This window comes from Protomyctophum bolini, assembly GCF_963924005.1.
Source record: "Protomyctophum bolini genome assembly, chromosome: 9".
Classification (NCBI taxonomy): Eukaryota; Metazoa; Chordata; class Actinopteri; order Myctophiformes; family Myctophidae; genus Protomyctophum; species Protomyctophum bolini.
Genome location: NC_137870.1, coordinates 41,523,454 through 41,543,056, shown reverse-complemented (window position 1 = coordinate 41,543,056; position 19,603 = coordinate 41,523,454). Strand labels below are relative to the sequence as shown.

The 19,603-nt window shown below is 42.9% G+C and overlaps 1 protein-coding gene across 1 annotated transcript in view; it reads right to left on the bottom strand.

The window, feature by feature from the left end:
• kirrel3b (kirre like nephrin family adhesion molecule 3b) overlaps positions 1-19,603 on the bottom strand; it is a gene marked incomplete at both ends in the record, with an annotated part of 253,165 nt that overhangs the window by 69,306 nt on the left and 164,256 nt on the right. Inside the window, one exon of the mRNA XM_080771662.1 lies at positions 13,066-13,235. Coding sequence (XP_080627788.1) covers positions 13,066-13,235 — 170 coding nt within the window. The remainder of the gene's footprint in view (positions 1-13,065; positions 13,236-19,603) is intronic.

Below are 19,603 nucleotides of genomic sequence, written 5' to 3'. Positions count from 1 at the left end.
CACACACACACACACACACACACACACACACACACACACACACACACACAGACACACAGACATTATCCAATCCTTCCACTTATACCCCCTGCAGTACAATGATCCCAGCAAAGGCAGAAGAGATATATAGCCTATAGTATATTTTAACTGCCAAAATCATTACATATGAATTATTAGTTGTGTCAAACGGAGGCCTATTGACACATTGTGAAGAGTAATAGCAGCAATTATCTTCACATTTGACTGCTCTAATGCTTTTTTTCCCCCGCTCTTTTTAATCACAATGTTTCCGTGTGGTTTCCCTCTCCCTACCTGAGGGGGAGATCATGCTGAATAGTATCATTAATATGTCAAGGGACTTGTCATTCTATCGGCTGTGATGTAGGTGGAATAGTCTCAGCAACGTTGTTCTATCCTTTCTGTTCTGTTCTAGTCACTGCTCGTCCGGTTCCGTTCCGTTCACCCCTCACTGACAGGCGCCTCCTCCTCAGCCCCGACAGAGGCCAATAGACGATCAGCCAAAGCTGGATAGACCATGGTGGATTCGTCCATGGAACGTTTCGTCAGAAAGCTCTTATAGGATTTAGATCAGTTGCTTTAGAACAGTGGCTCTCAAAAATAGCAGATATACAAGCTCAACATCGCGTAATTTCGTGCCACGCTGAGATCTTGTACATCTTTTTTTTTTTTTACAAATGTTGAATGATTTAGACAGATAGGGGTGGATCCTATAGGGAGCGGATCCTATCCACACTTTTCCTGGGCTGTGTGTGCTCCAGTTCCTGTTGATTTCATTGGATATCATTGGTCATCTGACCAGTTTCATTGGCTTTCATTGGATCAAATCGACAGGAACTGGAGCACACACAGCCCAGGAAAAGTGTGGATAGGGCTCATACTATCCAGTGGGACTATACTTCTTTCCCGGGGCATTCTACACACAGGGCGCGGGCACATATACGCGTCAAGAGAGCGGCAAGAGAGCGGCTATAGTCCAGACGTCTCTTCCTGGTTTTTTTAAACAGCTGGTGGATGGAAATGACGCTCGCGCACAGCTTCAACTTGGAGTGTCGGCAAAGCGTCTCTGTTTTTTTTTGCAGAGGCAAGTCAAGTTGAAGCCGCACATGGAAGAGATGCCTGGACTATAGGCGTTTTTTGACTCTTAAGTGTGCTCGCGCCCATAGAGTTATAAATAGGATAGAGGGCGAACGAGGAGCGACAGCCGCGCCTCTATTAGCTATTCATTTCAATGGAAGTTGCTCAGTGGCGTTTTGAAGCACCCGGAAGGACGCTCTACTTCTGCATTTTTGAGTGGTGCAACCACTCCTACAACCAGCAATGTCCGTGTACCTGTTTGTGTACGTCAATGAGCACGAGTGGTGTGCGCATGCGTGAAATTGGAACGACAGAAGTATGTGACATGGCTGCCACCTGCTGGACGCAAATCCAACTTCTGACTGTCTAGGTTCGCTAAAGAAGGAAAGGCCGAGCCAAAATAATAATGAAAAAATAGTTCTCAGTGACGCGGATTGATATCCATAATAAAGCTAATCTGACGGAGCAGAAAGAGAGAGAGAGAGAGAGAGAGAGGAGGGGGGGAGAGAGGGGAGTTGCACCACTCGGTTCACACAGGTGTGATTTCTTTCATGCGGAAGTGCTAACTGTTCTCGGGGCTTGATTCTATACCTGATGACCATAGTTGCGTCCTACTGTATGTCTGCATGATGAGCAATGACATGGTAAAACATCAAATACTGTACATAGAAATAGTCATCAAGGACCATAAGTAAGTAAGCTAAGAACCTAATTTCTGCACAATTATATATACACTATAGCAGGGGTCGGCAACCTTTTTGACATGATGTTCTGCCCTTACTATACGTTGGTGTACATTGTGTATGGCATGGCAGACAGCTAACAAGGTTCCCAATAAAGCTCCAAAGGCAGTGACTTTGGTTTGGGTTCTTTAGTGAAGAATACATTGTAAAACTGCAATACAGAAAAAATAGAAACACAACATTGGTGTCATATACTGTAAAATAATAAACCAAACATAGTTATTGTATGCATCATACAAGATTACAAAATAACATGTAAATTGCTTTAAGAGCCAAGAAGTTTAACAAAAAACACACAAACTTACAGACTTATCCTGTCCAAGGCCTGATAGAAAGGGTTAACTCAACATGTAGTGAGAGAGCTCTTGACAGTGTGCTGGCTTGAACTGAACTGACTCTGACCAAACTAATCACCTCATAACTACCCTAGTGAAGCTACCAGGTGAGGAGAATTACTAATTAAGCAAAAGAACATTGGTCTCCAATACACATAGGGCCTACTAGGTGAAAGGTGAACTACCTAGAAAAGTAAACAGCACACATGACGTGTCATGTTTTTAATTTTCTTGATAGTCCAGTGTGCCATATCAACATGAAGTTTGAATACGACACCACTTAAACATTATACATATTTGAAATGATGTTGTCTGTCCATATAGGCTAGACATAACTTTATGTTTTATTTCCCATCAGGATGTAGCCTAATTATCATTAGACTGAGAGCAATAACCCCACCTAACTCCAAGACTAACCTCCCCAGTCAGTTATCAGTTTGAATGAATGTCAAATTATGTGCAGGCTGAGGCATGTGAGTGCATGGACTTAACTGACTAAATTGTTTAGAAAACTATCTCTCACACTTATGCCAGTGTGCCAGTGATCACCGTCCCCTGTGCCAACGTTGGCACTCGTGCCTGAGGTTTGCCTACCCCTGCCTGCACTATAGAATCCTATGTTTACTGTACATAATATGCTATCTAAATTTCATAATTGTAGCCTTTGCATATACGCCTGCAAGGTCGTTGAGGATAATCCTCATAATGACCGGCAGGCGTGTTCTAAAAGTGTGGAAAAACATGTTCTTTATTATACGTCTTGGTGCCGGCTGTCAGCATGTGTCAGTGTCAGGTTATATCCACAGGTAACTGCTTAGCTCTGGTCCATGGCGTTAGAAGGACGTCATGCGATCTGCATCTATTTACATCTAAATACAGCACACAGAGAGATCCACAGCTGTGCACTCTGGCACTCACCTCTTAAGCATAACACATACGCTGTCAGCCATGTGATGTGTCAATGTATTATCGCCTCTGACACAATCACGATTGTTTCCTTCTTTGCTCTGCACCTGTCTGAAGTCATTAATCTTAGAACAGGGTGGTGGGGTGGGGTGGGGGGGTGTTAGGTAGCTGCTACATTGAATTCAACACCCAGGCCACATTACAAATTGATAATTTTTCATATCACTGCTTGCAGCGTGTGAGAGGAATACATTTGTGAATTGTGAATGAGAGAGAGACCTGATTGAAGTTGCGGCCTTCATGCTAATGGATAGACGGTCTTTTTAAGTAATTTAAGTAATTTACTTACTCTTAAGAGTCCTGAGTTCACCTCGCGTATAGTCTCCACGTGTTTTGTTAACTAGATAAGCAAATAGTCATGAATTCATGTTCTTTAATTAAATATCGGTTATGGATTTTAGGTGGTTTTCAGTGTTGCACATTTTGTATTTAAATGTTGTGTTGCAGGACCACATTTTACGCTTTTATATCCTGGATTTACGTTATATTGTGTTTGTTTATATTTCATTTACCAAAATCAAATCAAAGTTAGGGATTGGATTGACAAAAGGCCACATACTAGTCCGGCAGTCGAGGTGGACGGGTGGGAAATTTGGTATATAGTCTTTTTTATTGGCCTAGAGTATTGTCTATATATGTATACATACTGTATATTCATGAATCCACTTGCTGACCGGCTGTCGGTATTGGGCAATTACTTTATAGGGGTTTCTTGTGACCCTACCATTAAAACATCCTATGGCAGGCCAAAATGTTGAAAATGTCAAACTTTCCAGTACCATGTAACATGTCAAACTACAGCACAAAATACACTCCATGGGCTAATAACAGCCATGGCCACTTGCCCAAATGTCCTGACCTCATCCCATTTTGCGCTGACTTTTTGTCATGACGTTTTTTTCTGAGAAAACGAAGTGAAAAGATTGTGGCTAAAACAGAAGTTAATGGATTTGCGCTCGCAGAAACAGTGCGGGTGGGGCCCTAGCAACCGGGCCTAGCAACCGGGGCTAGCAACCGGGCCTATAGCAACCGGGCCTATAGCAACCGGGCCTAGCAACCAAAAATGGAAAACAGCGAGGCCCGGCTGCCACGTGGCCTGAAAGTCTGGTTGATTATATTTCGAGAGGAGTTGCACCTTATTATAGAATTCTATAATGTACTGTAACAGTTCCAGCGTTGGCTGAATAACTATACACATGTAGAGGACATTTGTTTCCCGTCTTTACATTCAAGCTAGTAGTCTTCTTTAATTGGTAGAACACTGTAAAGATCTGAATGACCATGACCCAGTGAGACCAGGCAAAGCATGTAGACTAGGATGCCTTGGTGAGGTATACTGTAGGTGGAAGCATCTGAGGACCAATTAACTTCAACTTCACCGGCGTAAGTGAAAAACGAATGATTTATATTCCATGAATTCTCTGTCATTAATTCATCAATCCTTTTGATGTGTCTAAATATCAAATGTGGCTTTGGGTTGCATTAAGCTATTTTTGAACGCAGGCTATATGGTAAACACCAATTACTCGATATTAATTGTTCAGAGGAGAAAAAAAGAAGAAAAAAAACAAGGAAAAAGAAAGGAACACCACAAAAAAATGATTTTCTAGTATCTATTGTTATACAAAGAAGGAAACAACTAACGATATCCAAACAAACATTCCTTTAGGTTAAATGGACTTCTTTTGATCATCATACCCGGCCGGGCTTCTACATTAAGATCCTTCTTGATGTTCCATGTACACTACAGTTACTGTACAATTAGTGTTCTTCAATTCAAGCTCCAAGTCTTATTTTTAGCTCCTGCAGGTGTAAAATAATTTTGGTTTAAGTAGCCTGACAAATTCTTTAGAATCTTTTGAGACTCGTTGAATCGATGACAGTAATGACTTAATAACTGCTAAGTAAAGGATAATAATCCGCTGCTGCTGGTGAGAACTCTTAGCCTACCTGTCTGCTGTATTGTCTAATGTGCCGTCAACAAGTTAATTAGTTACACCGTCTTGGGAGGACTTTATTCTTTTATCTCCCTCCATCCTGAAAAACAAATATCTCAATAAAGATAATTAAGAAATTGAGAGCCCAAAAGACTGCTTTTAACATTTGTGAGAAACTCACTATTGCTGCTAAGTTTTTTTACTTGAATTATGTTGGTAAATGGTTTCATATATTTAGCACAGCCACGGGGGAGCATGTCACACGAACATTTCACTGTGCATACTAATAGCACTAGTGATGGAGAAATCTTCAATCTCTGGTACTTTTGATTATACAAAGAGTGTTTTCTTCACTCACCTGCCAGGTGAGTGAGGACCCCCCACGGGGGGGAGATATAGCGCCTTCTCCCTAACGAACCGTCCTGTTATTCAACACCCTCCGCTGACAGGCACCTGTCGTTATGCATAGGTGTGGTACTTTGGGCGTTACGCAACTTAAACCAATCAGTGTGCCAGGTGGCATCCCCTTTAACCCATTCTGACCGGGCACCCATTTTGGTGTTGGCATCATGTTATGCTTTAGCTATTGAAAAATAGCAGATCTACAAGCTCATATCGCGCCACCGAGTGGCGCGATACGAGCTTGTAGGTCTGCTATTTTTGAAAAATTCGAAGAACGACTGACATTTTTAGAATCTGATCTCAGGTCAGAATGGGTTAATCAGACCAGTGTGTGTCCCGTGGAAACCTCGTATGAATCTGATCTCAGGTCAGAATGGGTTAAGAGATCTATTATCCATAATCCATTATGTCCTGGATCTTGCCTTATGGAAGAGCAACGCGTGCTGCCTTGGAATACATTTATTTTAGATACAGAGGGTTGTTTTGTGTATTCTGCCATCCACTCCACGACCAACACAGCTAATACGTTGTGCTGCGGATATTACTTGCGGATAAAGAATGGCGTACGATAGAGCCCTATATGAGTATGTGCAGCGATAGAATATCACCAGGCTTATATACCTCCCACCGAACGCAGACCAATCGTGTTCATATAATGCTCGGCCCGAACCAGATGCTTCATACTTTAACACTGTGTTACTTATATGCACAAAGTTCACTTTTATTCACTAGCATTTGAATCCTCCTGATGTGGCTCATGGTTTGGGATTGTGTCTATGACCATGAGCTGTGTGTGCCTTGTTGGTTATGTCAGTATTTATGGATTTATTTTTTATTTTTTCTATGTTTGTACAGCACTTGACAACAATGTTCCCTCTAATCGGTCTGAGAAAACACTCTAACCTTCTAAGCACAACTTGAACAACTGCTTAGCAACATAATGATGAGTGCACTTTGTAAGTTATGGCTTATGCATACATAATTAAACGGTAGGCTATAAGGTCAGTTCAATTTAAAAAGAAAAACAAGTTTTTGCATAGCCATTATTATTCAGTATTATTATGCGAAGACATTTAGAGGAATAAATGTGGACAAAATGGTCTGTACATAAATACAATTGGCCTAAATGAGAAGTGACGGACATCATGATGAATAAAAGACAGTAGGTTAATGTATGCATGTAGCCTACAGCATAATGTGAGCATTTGCTAGGCTATAGGCCTACCATTTGTAGCCTTATACTACTTACTGTACTATAGCCTACACTCTGAGTTAAATTAACACTGGCTTTTGGGCATGTACTGTAGATCGGGGTCCCAGTCCAGAGATGAAAATCATAATGAAATGGCCTATAGGCTAACAATTTAATTTGGGGGTCCTTGAAATAAAAATGGCTGAGAATCACTGGGTTAAACTAGTGTAGACTAGTTAATTCACAGAAAATAAAATAACATAGCCTAGTAGGCAACCTTAGGAACAGGTGCCAACATTGGCACAGTGAAGGGTGATCACTGGCACACTGGCATAAGTGTGCGTGAGAGGATTTTCCCTTTTAAAATAACATTAAATTAAGCTATCTCTCTCTCTCTCTCAAATGCATGCACATACTGCACATAATTCTACATTCATTCAAACTGAACTCTGACTGGGGAGGGAGTCTGGGAGATATAGGTGCATTACTGTATGTCTAATGATCATTACAATGTCCTGATGTGAGAGAAAATAGTCCAGAAGAAGATAGAAAATGTATGGACAATCAGCATCTGTTGGAATCGTTTGTGGAGTGGTGTGGTGTCATAATTCGACATAATGTTGACATGGCACACTGACTAAATCAAGACAATTAAAACATGTCACGTTCATGTCAAAAAAAGGTTGCAGATACCTGGCCTATACATAACCATGGAAACAGTAGAAAGTGAATGTTTAGCTTCAGTAAGTTGTTTTTAGTTTGTACCTGGATAAGTGCAAATCTCCGCTATGCACACAGGGGAACAATGTCTTTAATTATATCCATGTTCTTTTTCAGTCAATGCGACGCAAAAGTAAAAAATTGTTTGTTTTGGTATAGGCTAGATTGATCTCTCCTCCCTCGTCCTCCTCATGGGACAGACACGCTATTTCGCGTTGGACGAAACGGAACCAGCCGAAACCAGTACATTAATGTACGTACTGTAGGTGTTAGAGGAGCGCCCTTGTTGCCCAAAGGATGCCGGTTCCATTCCCCCGGACGGGCAGGAAAAATCTGGGTCGGAAAGTGATTGGTCATCACTCACCCACCCAACACAGCTGAAGAGCCCTTGAGCAAGGCACTGACTGAACCCCCAACTGCTCCAGTGGAGCTGCTTATAGTGGCCAACAAAATAAGACTGTGGTTGTACTGGTCAGCTCCCAGGTTTTAATGTGTGTGTCTGTCTTGTGTGTTTCTATGTGCAGGGCGTTGCTGAAAATGAGCACAGCTACTACTGGGTAAATAAAGGAAGATAAAAAAAGGTGTGTGTAATGACGATGCAAAGCGAGGGGTAGTCAGGACAGGCAGACAAAGTAACGCAAAAGCATCAAACCAGTTGGAAACTACAATACACAAATGATCTGGTCAATGTGGATTGTTTTTCAATGTGCTTTTATATGCTGTGTAGCAGTGCCCTGGTCGATTGCAGTTAGACCAAGGACTGGAGCCGTTGACCTTCTGGTAAGAAGCTTGCTTATCGCTACCACGGTACTAAGAATAATAACAAAAAACCTCTATTCAAAAGCAAGTGACAATAGTTGAATAGATGAAAGAAGCACTGCCGTGGTCCTTGTATTTGTCAACTGAAAATAGGTGCTCTTTGGCGAGGGTTGAAACATGAAAAAATAAAATAGAGGTCCAAGGCACTCTCTGTTCCAGTCAAGTGAAAAAAAGGCTTTATTGTAACAGCGTCATTAAAACAGACCTTCGCGCTTCGGCTATACAAGACTTTCTCAGGGTCAGGGTGAGTGAAAATAGCTTCACGACAAAAGACAGCAGTGCGCCGTGCTTAATGTGTAACTCATTAGGTACCGGAGCTCAAGGACCACACAGTCATATGTGTGTATGTAGTGTCTTTTAACCTGAGATCAGATTCAAAAAATGTCTTCTACATCCTGACAGTTTTCTTAAAAAATCAGTCGTTCTTTGATTTTTCTAAAATAGCAGACCTACAAGCTCGTATAGCGCGCCACTCGCGCTATGAGCTTGTAGATCTGCTAATTTTTCAATAGCTAAAGCATAACATAATGCCAAAAGGGGTTCCCGCCCGAAATGGGTTAACTCTGTCAGATTTCGGATTGCATTTTGGCTTATGTTCGGCATAAACGGCTCCTTTCTTTTGTTGTGTTGTTATAGCATGCTATTTTACTTTTCTTGTTCTCTTCATGCTTGTATTTTCTTCTGACCGTGTAACAGACCACTGGTCTTTTGTAAATGTGCTTTATAAGTTTGATTTGATTTGAGGTTAGAGGTATAGCTTGTATAGGTCAAAGGCTATCCACGGACATTTGACCATGAGTGAAGCCCATTGTTATGATTCTTATGGATTGTCTTCATCAGTTTCCCAAAAACCTTTCAGTCCGAGACCCAAATGAAACACGTGGTGTCTCCATGTGACCCAAACAGAATAAATTATTATATTATTAAAAAAATCACACCCGTGTGAAGTGAGGGGTGCTCTTATCATCATCATCATGCATCATCATCTCATACTGGCCAATCATTAATGCCTGTTATGCCACATAATGTCCGCCATATTTGGTGGACATTTGACCTAATTTCTCCTTTCTTTGTCGATGGCAAATATTATGAGCCGTGTGGGGGACAAATGACGTACATGTACATTTGCCCTTCATTGTCAATGGCATTTAATGTTTGTGTTGCAGACATTTTGTGGGGACAAAAGCTGTATATAGGAGGGGCTAGCTAGCGCCTAGCTCCCCTCAAAAAAATGTATAATTTAAAACCAAATAAATAAATAGTGAAAATAGGCAATAAGCTCACAACATGTCACAACAATGTGACAATAACTGTTATTGTCACATTGTGACATGAATAAGAAAGAGCACCCCCTGGATGCTAAGGGCTGTATTTTGCGTGTCTTAAGTACCAGGTCTTATTCCCTAACTTGAGTAAACTGAAGACCTGGAGGCGTGATCAATGCTCTTTGGCCACTCAGAATAGCCAAATGGCATTGATCACGCCTCCAGGTCTTTAGTTTACTCAAGTTAGGGAATAAGACCTGGTACTTAAGACACACAAAATACAGCCCTAACTCTAGCACAGAAGGTTCCTATACACCACTCTTTCCTTTTCTCTGAAGAGGCAGTGGAAGCATGCAGGCCCTTCATCCACCTCTGCCAATGCCTTTACGCTAGTGATTCTCAACCTCTTTAACCCATTCTGACCTGAGATCAGATTCATACGAGGTTTCCACTGGACACACATTGGTCTGATTAACCCATTCTGACCTGAGATCAGATTCTAAAAATGTCAGTTGCTCTTCGATTTTTCAAAAATAGCAGACCTACAAGCTCGTAGCGCGCCACTCGGTGGCGCGCTATGAGCTTGTAGATCTGCTATTTTTCAATAGCTAAAGCATAACATGATGCTAACACCAAAATGGGTTCCCGTTCAGAATGACATCCCCCCCAGTTTCATATGCATTATGCCACGGGCATAATATGAGCATACAGTATATGCTCCATTCGATTTCAGCTCTGGGACCCTTAAGTCTATACACTGTAACATCTTCAGTGTTTATTTAACTCTGAAACAGTACAAAGGGAACCAAATGGACCCGTTTTCGTTTGTATATACTCTCAGAGTTACTGCACAGACCCGCAAAAGGGTCCAGTTATATCCCTGGATGTCCCCGCCGCATCCGACGTGAATCCTGGCCCCAATCAATGGCATTCATCTGCCCTTTGGAAAAAGACAAGATAATGGAACAAGACAGCACGTAGAGAGAGTGGAAATCGGGGGAGGCCGTTATTATTAGCGATCTATAAAGAGGATACTCTGTGTCTTTGTGCTTTTTTGAAATGGGAACAGAAGGTGGCTGCGGGAGGCTCGGAGGGTTAATGTCAGTGGAATGGGGTCACACGTTTGATGATGCTGTACAGGGATTTTGAAAAGGCCCTTATCCTGCAATCGATCCGGCGGCAGTCGTTCATTAGTACTGCAAAAGCCACAGTGTTATTTATTACTAGTCCATATATACCCGTCCGGGGATATTATGAGTGTACCAGATATCAGGGACTGAAAGAAACTTTGTACTTGGTATACCTGCAACAGTATACCTGCAACAGTTCCCACACACGTCAGCACACGCAGGCACGCACACGTCCCGTTGACGCGTCACGGATCAAACGATCACATGTCCCAGGTGCATCCATGCACCTGCAATTTTTTTAATCCGACCTCACGAGTATACAAAACCATTGTTTTTACACTGAGAGAAGACGGCACAGACTATGTGTCGTCACACAATCACTTCCGGTTCAACAAAGGAGTTCACATCTATCAAAACAATGTAGTTTTAGCAGGATTCTGGCAACACCACCGAGTTTAGCCACCGGATGGCGGCGTGTAATCGGTTTTAAAACTTCTTCTATAGGGCTGGCTGTATACAACATTCTTCAGTGCTTTGAGACTGACAGAGCGAGCCGGAGTTGTTGGTTTGGCAAATTTATTTAGCAGATTACTGAGTGGGTGGGGTCTGGCGTTCTTCAGAACACGTTGGCAATATTTATAGCCGGTATTGGCAGCAATGGCAGGCCAGCCGGAAATACGTTTGTCAGTTAGACTATTTTCACTAGGTATGGGGCTTAGAATGTTGTACTGTATGCTGTATGCAACTATGCTGTAAACACTAAACATCAGTCTCTCAAACTGTTACTTGCCAGAGCATGTTTGTTCTGCCCTTACTATACGTTGGTGTACATTGTGTATGGCTTGGCAGACAGCTAACAAGGTTCCCAATAAAGCTCCAAAGGCAGTGACTTGGTTTGGGTTCTTTAGTGAAGAATACATTGTAAAACTGCAATACAGAAAAAATAGAAACACAACATTGGTGTCATATACTGTAAAATAATAAACCAAACATAGTTATTGTATGCATCATACAAGATTACAAAAAGAACATGTAAATTGCTTTAAGAGCCAAGAAGTTTAACAAAAAACACACAAACTTACAGACTTATCCTGTCCAAGGCCTGATAGAAAGGGTTAACTCAACATGTAGTGAGTGAGCTCTTGACAGTGTGCTGGCTTGAACTGAACTGACTCTGACCAAACTAATCACCTCATAACTACCCTTGTGAAGCTACCAGGTGAGGAGAATTACTAATTAAGCAAAAGAACATTGGTCTCCATTACACATAGGGCCTACTAGGTGAAAGGTGAACTACCTAGAAAAGTAAACAGCACAATGTTTGTGATATCTTATTATCTTATGATGGCTGAAAACCGCATTTTCGGAACGACCCTGCCTGAAGTGGAAGAGTAAATGTAACAAGAATTCAGTAAATGTTGGGTGGCGGTATACAGTATGTGTGCGGCGGAGTGAACAAACTGTTATTGAGTATCATAATGTGCCATGAAAAGGGTCCAGAGAATTATGCATGTGAGAGAGGTCACATAAGGTTTTATTTTAGGTTGGAAACAGCAGGAACACTGAGAAGAAATCACATGGCACTGAAGAAGAGAGCGGCACACAAGAGACTGTCTGGAAAAGGCACGGGGGAAAAAAAAGTCTGTGACACTTTCATGATCTCACCATCTGGCTGTCTGAGTTGACGTATTTTTCTGGGCAAAAAAAGGAGAAACATCGCTTAGAAATCCTAGGCACACCCTGGATTTCATTTTAATCAGAAGAGCAGCCTGAACGCCGAGGCAAAAGCCTAACAATGGTTCAGGCAATCACTCTGACACATCTGATGAATGCCTATAGCCCTTGCAAAGTGGATAACAACAGTATGAAAAACGTGAAAGGAAGGGAAGGGAAAACGAGCAAATACTGTGGTCTAATTTTCTGTCGTTTTATCAGATTTTAAACCTGTATTACTTGTAGCAGACATTTTAAAACCTTCCCCCCCCCCCCCCCCTGGCTCAGTCTGTCTTTTAATGCAAGCAAATTCAAATCTGTGTTACTACCATCTGTCACCATCCACTCTCCCTAGTTTGTGGACTGTGCACTTCTCTCCTCTCACGATCACTGGAATGTTGTCTGGGCTCGGGAACTATCTGAACCAGCTGAATGACCGTCTGAATCATGAATGCAAAATGACCCCACGCTTCAGTGCCTGCCCTGGAGTTCAAGGCCTGGTTGAAGAGACTGCAGTCATTCCTCCATTCAGCATATTATTATGCTCCTAATACTGTCCTGGCTATTTTCCCAGAGATGTATTTCTGTCACGTCTGCTTTTGAACACCATCTTATAAAACATAACTCGTGAAATATCATCTCATCTCACAAAACCCACCCTGCACGCCCCACCTCCCTCCCTCCCTTTCCCATCCCCATCCCCATGCATCCCCCCATAGTAATCCAAAACCTTGGGAATGACACACACCTCTATGCCTACCTTGGAGTACATGGCCCCGTTGAGGACCTCTCCGTTGCGGATCCAGATGATGGAGGCGGCCGGCTTGGCGTTGTCGGCGTGGCAGGTCAGGTTCAGGGGGTCTCCGGCCCTCAGGCTCACCACGGGCCCCCCGCTTATCACCGGGTCCTCTGGGGGAACTGTGGGCGCAGGCGGGAAGAGGGGGAGAGTGTTACGGTATGAGAATGACTGAACCCAATATGAAAGCCACAAAACAGGAAGGTTCAAATATAAAGGTATTTATTTAAGCAATGAGGCAGCGGACAACAAAGACTAGCTTCAAGCTCAGGAAAACCCAAAAATGTCCAAAGGGCAGAAAATGCCAAAACTGAAAAATACTTTACACACACAAATGCAAAGCGCAAAATACAAAGTCCAAAACTCAAACCTCAGAGGAGCACACGGAACCAGGAACACAACAGGGTAGAATGACAATGTTCTGACAGTTTGTGTTTGTGAGGAGTCCAGTTATATAGGGAGCAGGTAATGGGCAAAGTGTTCACAGGTGGGCTGACGAGGCAGTTGGAGACAGGTGAGTGAAGGGACTGAGTGAGTGGAAAGGAAAATGGGAGTGGCCAGGGCTGACATGGTCTGTGGAGAGACAGACCCTAACAGAGAGTAAATTAAATACTTTAGCCAACAACCACAGAGGTCAATGAATGTGTTTTAATGGATTATTAACAAGCACAATAGAACAATGTGAAATTCACTATATAAAGGGAAAATGTGAGCTATTGATGAAAAACATATATAGTCGTAATCAAGGTGAGCTATTATGTAAGTATATAATATGGTTATATATATATATATATATTTTTTTTTTATTGAAATGAAATGGCAAATTAATGGAGATACTATAGCCAAGGATATTGCTTATCCAGCACACTGCTGAATTATAGAAAGAGCTGTGATGACCTCGATAAGACAAAAGCTAATTACAAACCGTACCTGCAGGGGTTTGGCTGAATGGAACATATAACCTCCTCTAGTCTGCCTAGAGTTATACTTAGTCGTACGCCGGTGTCTTGCACTGAAATTGGCAGATATACAAGCTCACAATGTGTCGCAGGTGCGACACATTGTGAGCTTGTAGATCTGCTATTTTGTGGTGTGCGAGACACTGGCACGGAACCGGGTACATAAATCTTGCATCACTCGACTATCTGCAGTGAAAATGAGAACAGTGATGCTGCGAAGAGTTAAAAGTGTAATTCTGTAGTAAATTAATGAAGTAGTATGTTTTCTCCTCCTCTCTCCTAAAAATCCCAAATCTCAGCAATCTGTTGGTCATTTGTTCCAAGTAGGTTAATGGTGTAGCAAGGATTCATTTGCATTATGTAATGTAAAATGTAATACAAAACATATTGTGATTTTTATCACAATAATGGGACTGATGGGGGGTAGCTACTGGGACGTAAGTCGGGACTTGATCACCCCGGCTGGGTCACCTGAGTGAGGGGTATAATGTTGCGAGACCCGAAACCCCGATGACCTTAGATAATGGTGTAGCAAGGATTTGCATATGCAATCCAAAAGATATTGTGATTTTTATCACAATCGTGTTAAACTGTACGATAGATTCACGCACGCACGCACGCACGCACGTACGGTGGTGTGTACACAAGTGAGTGATTACACTCCTCTTCCTACTTTTGCCCCACGTGCTAATCACCCTGTTTTCATGCAGAGACAGCAGTGAATTATTGATTGGCCTCAGCGCTCATTACAGTGCAGATCTGGGGCAAGATACAAATTAAGGGCTATCAGCATCTGTCATGTTCACCTGCACCAGTGTCATGATAGGAGGAGGTAAGACTGGCAGGAGTACAGCGGCCTGTCTGCTGCCAGCATCAATTAACCCATGTTGGGCGGGAACCCCCTTTTGGTGTTGCATTATGTAATGCTTTTTAGCTATTGAAAAATAGCAGATCTACAAGCTCATAGCGTGCCACAGAGTGGCGCGCTACGAGCTTGCATGTAGGTCTGCTATTTTTTGAAGAATCGTGAAAAGTGACATGAAAGTGTTTGAGAACGACTGACATAGAAAAACATAGCTCTTTCAAGAAAACAGTCAGGATTTATAGAAGACATTTTTAGAATCGTCCCAGGTCAAAATCGGTTAATAAAAGCAAGAAGGGAGGAATAAGGCATATAGGCATACGGTATTGTACTTTTAACAACTGCAGAGATAAATAATGTTAATGAGATCCCTGTACTGTACTTTCTGCATGGGCATAATTGGGGTTGTGCTTTTAGAATGCTCTGCTTTCTTGCCTATAGTTTAGTGTGTCCACTTGTTTTTCTCAAGTGTGCCTGCTCTCCATGGTGGTGCCCATAGCTCTAACCTGGTATATGTATGTCGATCCTCTATTTCTTCCAAAACGTGTTAAGACGAGTTGTATAAGTACTGCCTATACACTACTGTACATGGGCAATGTAGCTGGATCAGGCCTTTTATAGCGCCTGTCTCAAAGGGAGCATGGCTGGTTGCTATATCCTATACTGGACCATATCACCTGTGGGTTTTTGTAAATAAACTACCTGAATTATTATGTGTGTAAACTTTGAGTAATAGGATAACTCTTTAAAATGTGTATACATGCCATTGCATGCATGTACTTGCACACATTGGACATACAGTTGACTGGTTTGTTGAGTATTCAATCAGGATTGGACTGGTCCAGTGGGAGGGGCCTAGCCTTAGTGTATACGCATAGTTTCATTATATAGATATTCCACTGTTTTTCCAGATATTCCACTGCTTACGTATGATAATGACGGCTATTTTTGTATATTTTATGTATTACCATGTTTTGTTCTTGCTTACTGTAAATCGCGCTGGATTTAGAGTGTCTGCTAAATGCCTAAATTGTAAATGAAAGTGCTTGGACTTGGAGAAAGAAAACATGGGTGTGGCTAATTAAGCCACATTAGTTAGCTTGCAGAGAATGGTCCCTATTTTACAAATGATACCCACTTATTATATGGCCTGTTTGGATATCTCTAGTAAAGCAGTTATGAGTTTGAAATGCTGTGTTATCTATACTGTATCTTGTGCATTGTTGTTCCAATGCTCTTGAATCTGGTCTTCATTAAAATTCTATGAGAAAGGCAGAAGAATATCGGCATATGTCGGCACAGTAGCAGATCAAACAACAGTTGACTGATCAGGAGATTGCATTAGTTTATGCTCACTTTAAGAACAGAATTAACTGTATACTGTATGCAAATGATTGTAAAAACTATGAAAAGGCTGGTGACTTGTGTGACTCTTCCACTGGGGGAAAAAGAGCAAGATAAAATGTCAGGAGCTGCAATGATGGCATTGTGACAATTGATTGGAGAGATCCAGTGTTATTGGCTTGCTGTCAGCACTCGCTCGCTCGCTCGCTCGCTCACTCACTCACTCACTCACTCGCCCACAATGCCGAAACATTAATTAAATGTCAAGCATGCGAGGCATACGTAAAGCGGCTATTTTTTTTCTGATGGGACAAATTAGATGGAAAAATTCACTGGTTATAGGGTATAGTCTCTGAGAGCCTATAACAGCATGTGACTGATGATGGCACCTACCGGTATGAGTGGTATAAGCCCGCATGAAAGAGAGGAGGGGGTGTTTTTTTTTTGCCTGTCATTGACTATACCTTGTTATAAATAGCGAAGGTGAAATTATGAGCCCTTTACTGTGTTAAATGGGTTCTCTCTCTCTCTCTCTCTCTCTCTCTCTCTCTCTCTCTCTACATCAAGGTCTCCGGTCCAAATGGACTCACTGTGAAGGCCAAGAAGTGAATCAGCCAATGACTTGACGAGACTTTGCCAGAGTTTATACGCCCACACACACTGACTGTCTCAACAGCTCTCTCTCCGTGGCTTCATTTTGACCTGTAATACACTTAATTGCCTGGTTTTAAATCAGCAATACGTTTTCCCTCTGGAGGAGAGGGAGAAATGGTGGTGGGCGGGGGGGGGGGGGGGGGGTGGCGTATAAGGTTAAAATGTAATGCACCCGTGGACCGTTTCTGTAGACAGAGCGGTTTGTTGGTAGATTATGCAGATGGTCTCTGTCGCTGTATTTCAGTCGGTGGTCTCTGGAGGGTTTCCCCACCAGCAGCATGCATGCGGCAAACCGTGTAAAAGAGGGACGCGCTTGGCTGCCTCCGCTATACATGCAGAGACAGCCTCCCTTTGCTTGGTTTCCTTATTTCCTGCATGTGTCACGCATCTCTTGTCAACGCAAAGGTGACGGCAGCAGCGTGTGGATTGACAATTTCCACAGGTTTACGACGTGCTTGTCACAGAAGCAGGTGCCCTTTGCAAACTTTCATTGTCTTAGAGATGAAAAGAGAGAGAGTATCCCCGCATCAAAACAAATCAAAAATGGCAGTTCTGAGATGCAATTGACCATAATATACGTACAGTACATACTACACATGGAAGCTTGTCAAGATGATAGCGTCCCCCTCTCCCCAAGTATAAACAGCTAAAAGAATTTCCGAGCTAACTCAGCGTGTGCATCTTTAGTTTTCCCTCATGGGAAATGGCCTTATGCCTGATCTAGAAACAACACAACCCTGTGAGGAAGGCCCGGGCAACAGCCCAGGCAGCCATCCCCTGAATATTAATGTGACCAGGGGCAAACAAAGTTGAGCATAACTTAAGAGAGCTCTTTCTACTCTGCTGGGATCTTCCCGTCACCCCGACTGCAACTGACACCCGAGTTCTGACAGTTATACAAAGGCTAAGGCCTCGAAAGCTTGAGCTAGCCATCATAATTACCAAGCTGTTTGCAAACTCGGCAGCCCCTAATGGCTCTAAATTAGCACTTTGCTGGAGCCACACGATGGATCTGGCATAAGTAGTACGGTTGGTCAGCGCCTCGGATTGATCGCTCCTCTTTAATTACAGGACTGGGCTTGCTGCTCATTGCCCCTGCTGCTGCTCCTCTCACCACCCTGTCAACTGTGGATAAAAGTATCCCATCCTCTCTTCTCACAAACGGACACTTACTGTAGCCTTACACTCATGGACATGCACAGAGGTGTGAGGAGGGTGCCGTGTCATTAGCCAGGCGGCTATTATTCCGGCTGCCTGTTGGTCCAACTTGCGCGCACTAACCCTATCTATCCCTAACACCTATAACTACATGCGAAGCCACATATAGACAGACTAATGGGATGTCACAATAATGCAGAACCTGATTGGCTGAGAGATCACACACAACACATTATGGTTTTTAGATCTAAATGTAATACATGTGGCAGACTTAAGTTAGCAAAAAAAAGTATTTTCTTTGAGTTGCATTGAAAGTAAAAGGCATCTTGCAAGTCACACATCAATGGGTATAATTCCACATGTTTATTGCTCTAAGGCTAGTCTAAGCAGAACCCCTACTGGCCTGTCTGTCACATTTCAAATAAGCCAATCCTGGCCTCTCAGCCAGGTGGATGCCAGTAGTACGTGTTTCATTTCAACACTGCTGGAATGTAATGGAATTGGATCACCTCGGCAGATCTGAGATAAGACGTTTTGTGTTCATTTCATGTTTCACTCCCAAACCGTATACTTCTCCAAGACATGGCTTATGCATGGCCATAAACCTACAGCTGTGCTGTAGTGTACTGTACGTCTTGGTGGAAGAGAGAAATGGTGAAGTCAGACGTATTGGGTTTCAGTGAGATCATTTACTTTTAGTGTATAATCAAAGATATCCATAAACGAGACTGAGGCTTATCGATGTGTAATTAACCCAACAGCGTGATGCAGTATGTCTGTCGCCTGAAGAGAAGGAAAGGGGTCCAAATAAAAGCCCAGGGTTATAAAGCTGCGATAGCTTTGCCTTCTGTCCCGCGAGACGTTTCAATTCACCCACAGAAACACCTCCCTGAAACCGTCCATATCTTAAGGAGAACGATTCATACGTTGTTTGCACGACGGTGCAGCCGTGGCATATGGCGAAAATAGCAGACCCACATCGTCACAACGCGTCGCGTCCGCAACGCGTTGTGAGGTCTTGCAGGTCTGCCATTTTCGACATGCAACACCGCCATGCGACGGAACATACAGTACGTCAGGCGCTGTAATTGGCCGAGAAGTCTACTTTGGTCCGGTAAGTGGGTCGTCGCGCCCTGAAAATGGCTGATCTGCAAGCTCACAGCATAATCGTAAGCATGACACATTGTGAGCTTGTAGATCGGCAATCTTTCAGTGTGCGACTCCGCATGCAACAATGTGTGACATGCCCCTATACTGCTGTCTGTGGCTGAGGGGTGTTGCCTAAACCAGGCCAATGTCATCATGCTGCGCGTGCAGTCGTGCACACAGCACACACACACACGCGCGCACACACACACACACACACACACACTGACCCTGGCTTCTTATGAGTGCAAGCAAAGGCATGCTACCATGTGCTGTGGAGCCAAAATGCAATTTGGAGGTGAATGAACGAGAGAGAGAGAGCTCTCCCATCACAAGGAAGCTGGGAAGATGTGGGGTTGCGGCGGCT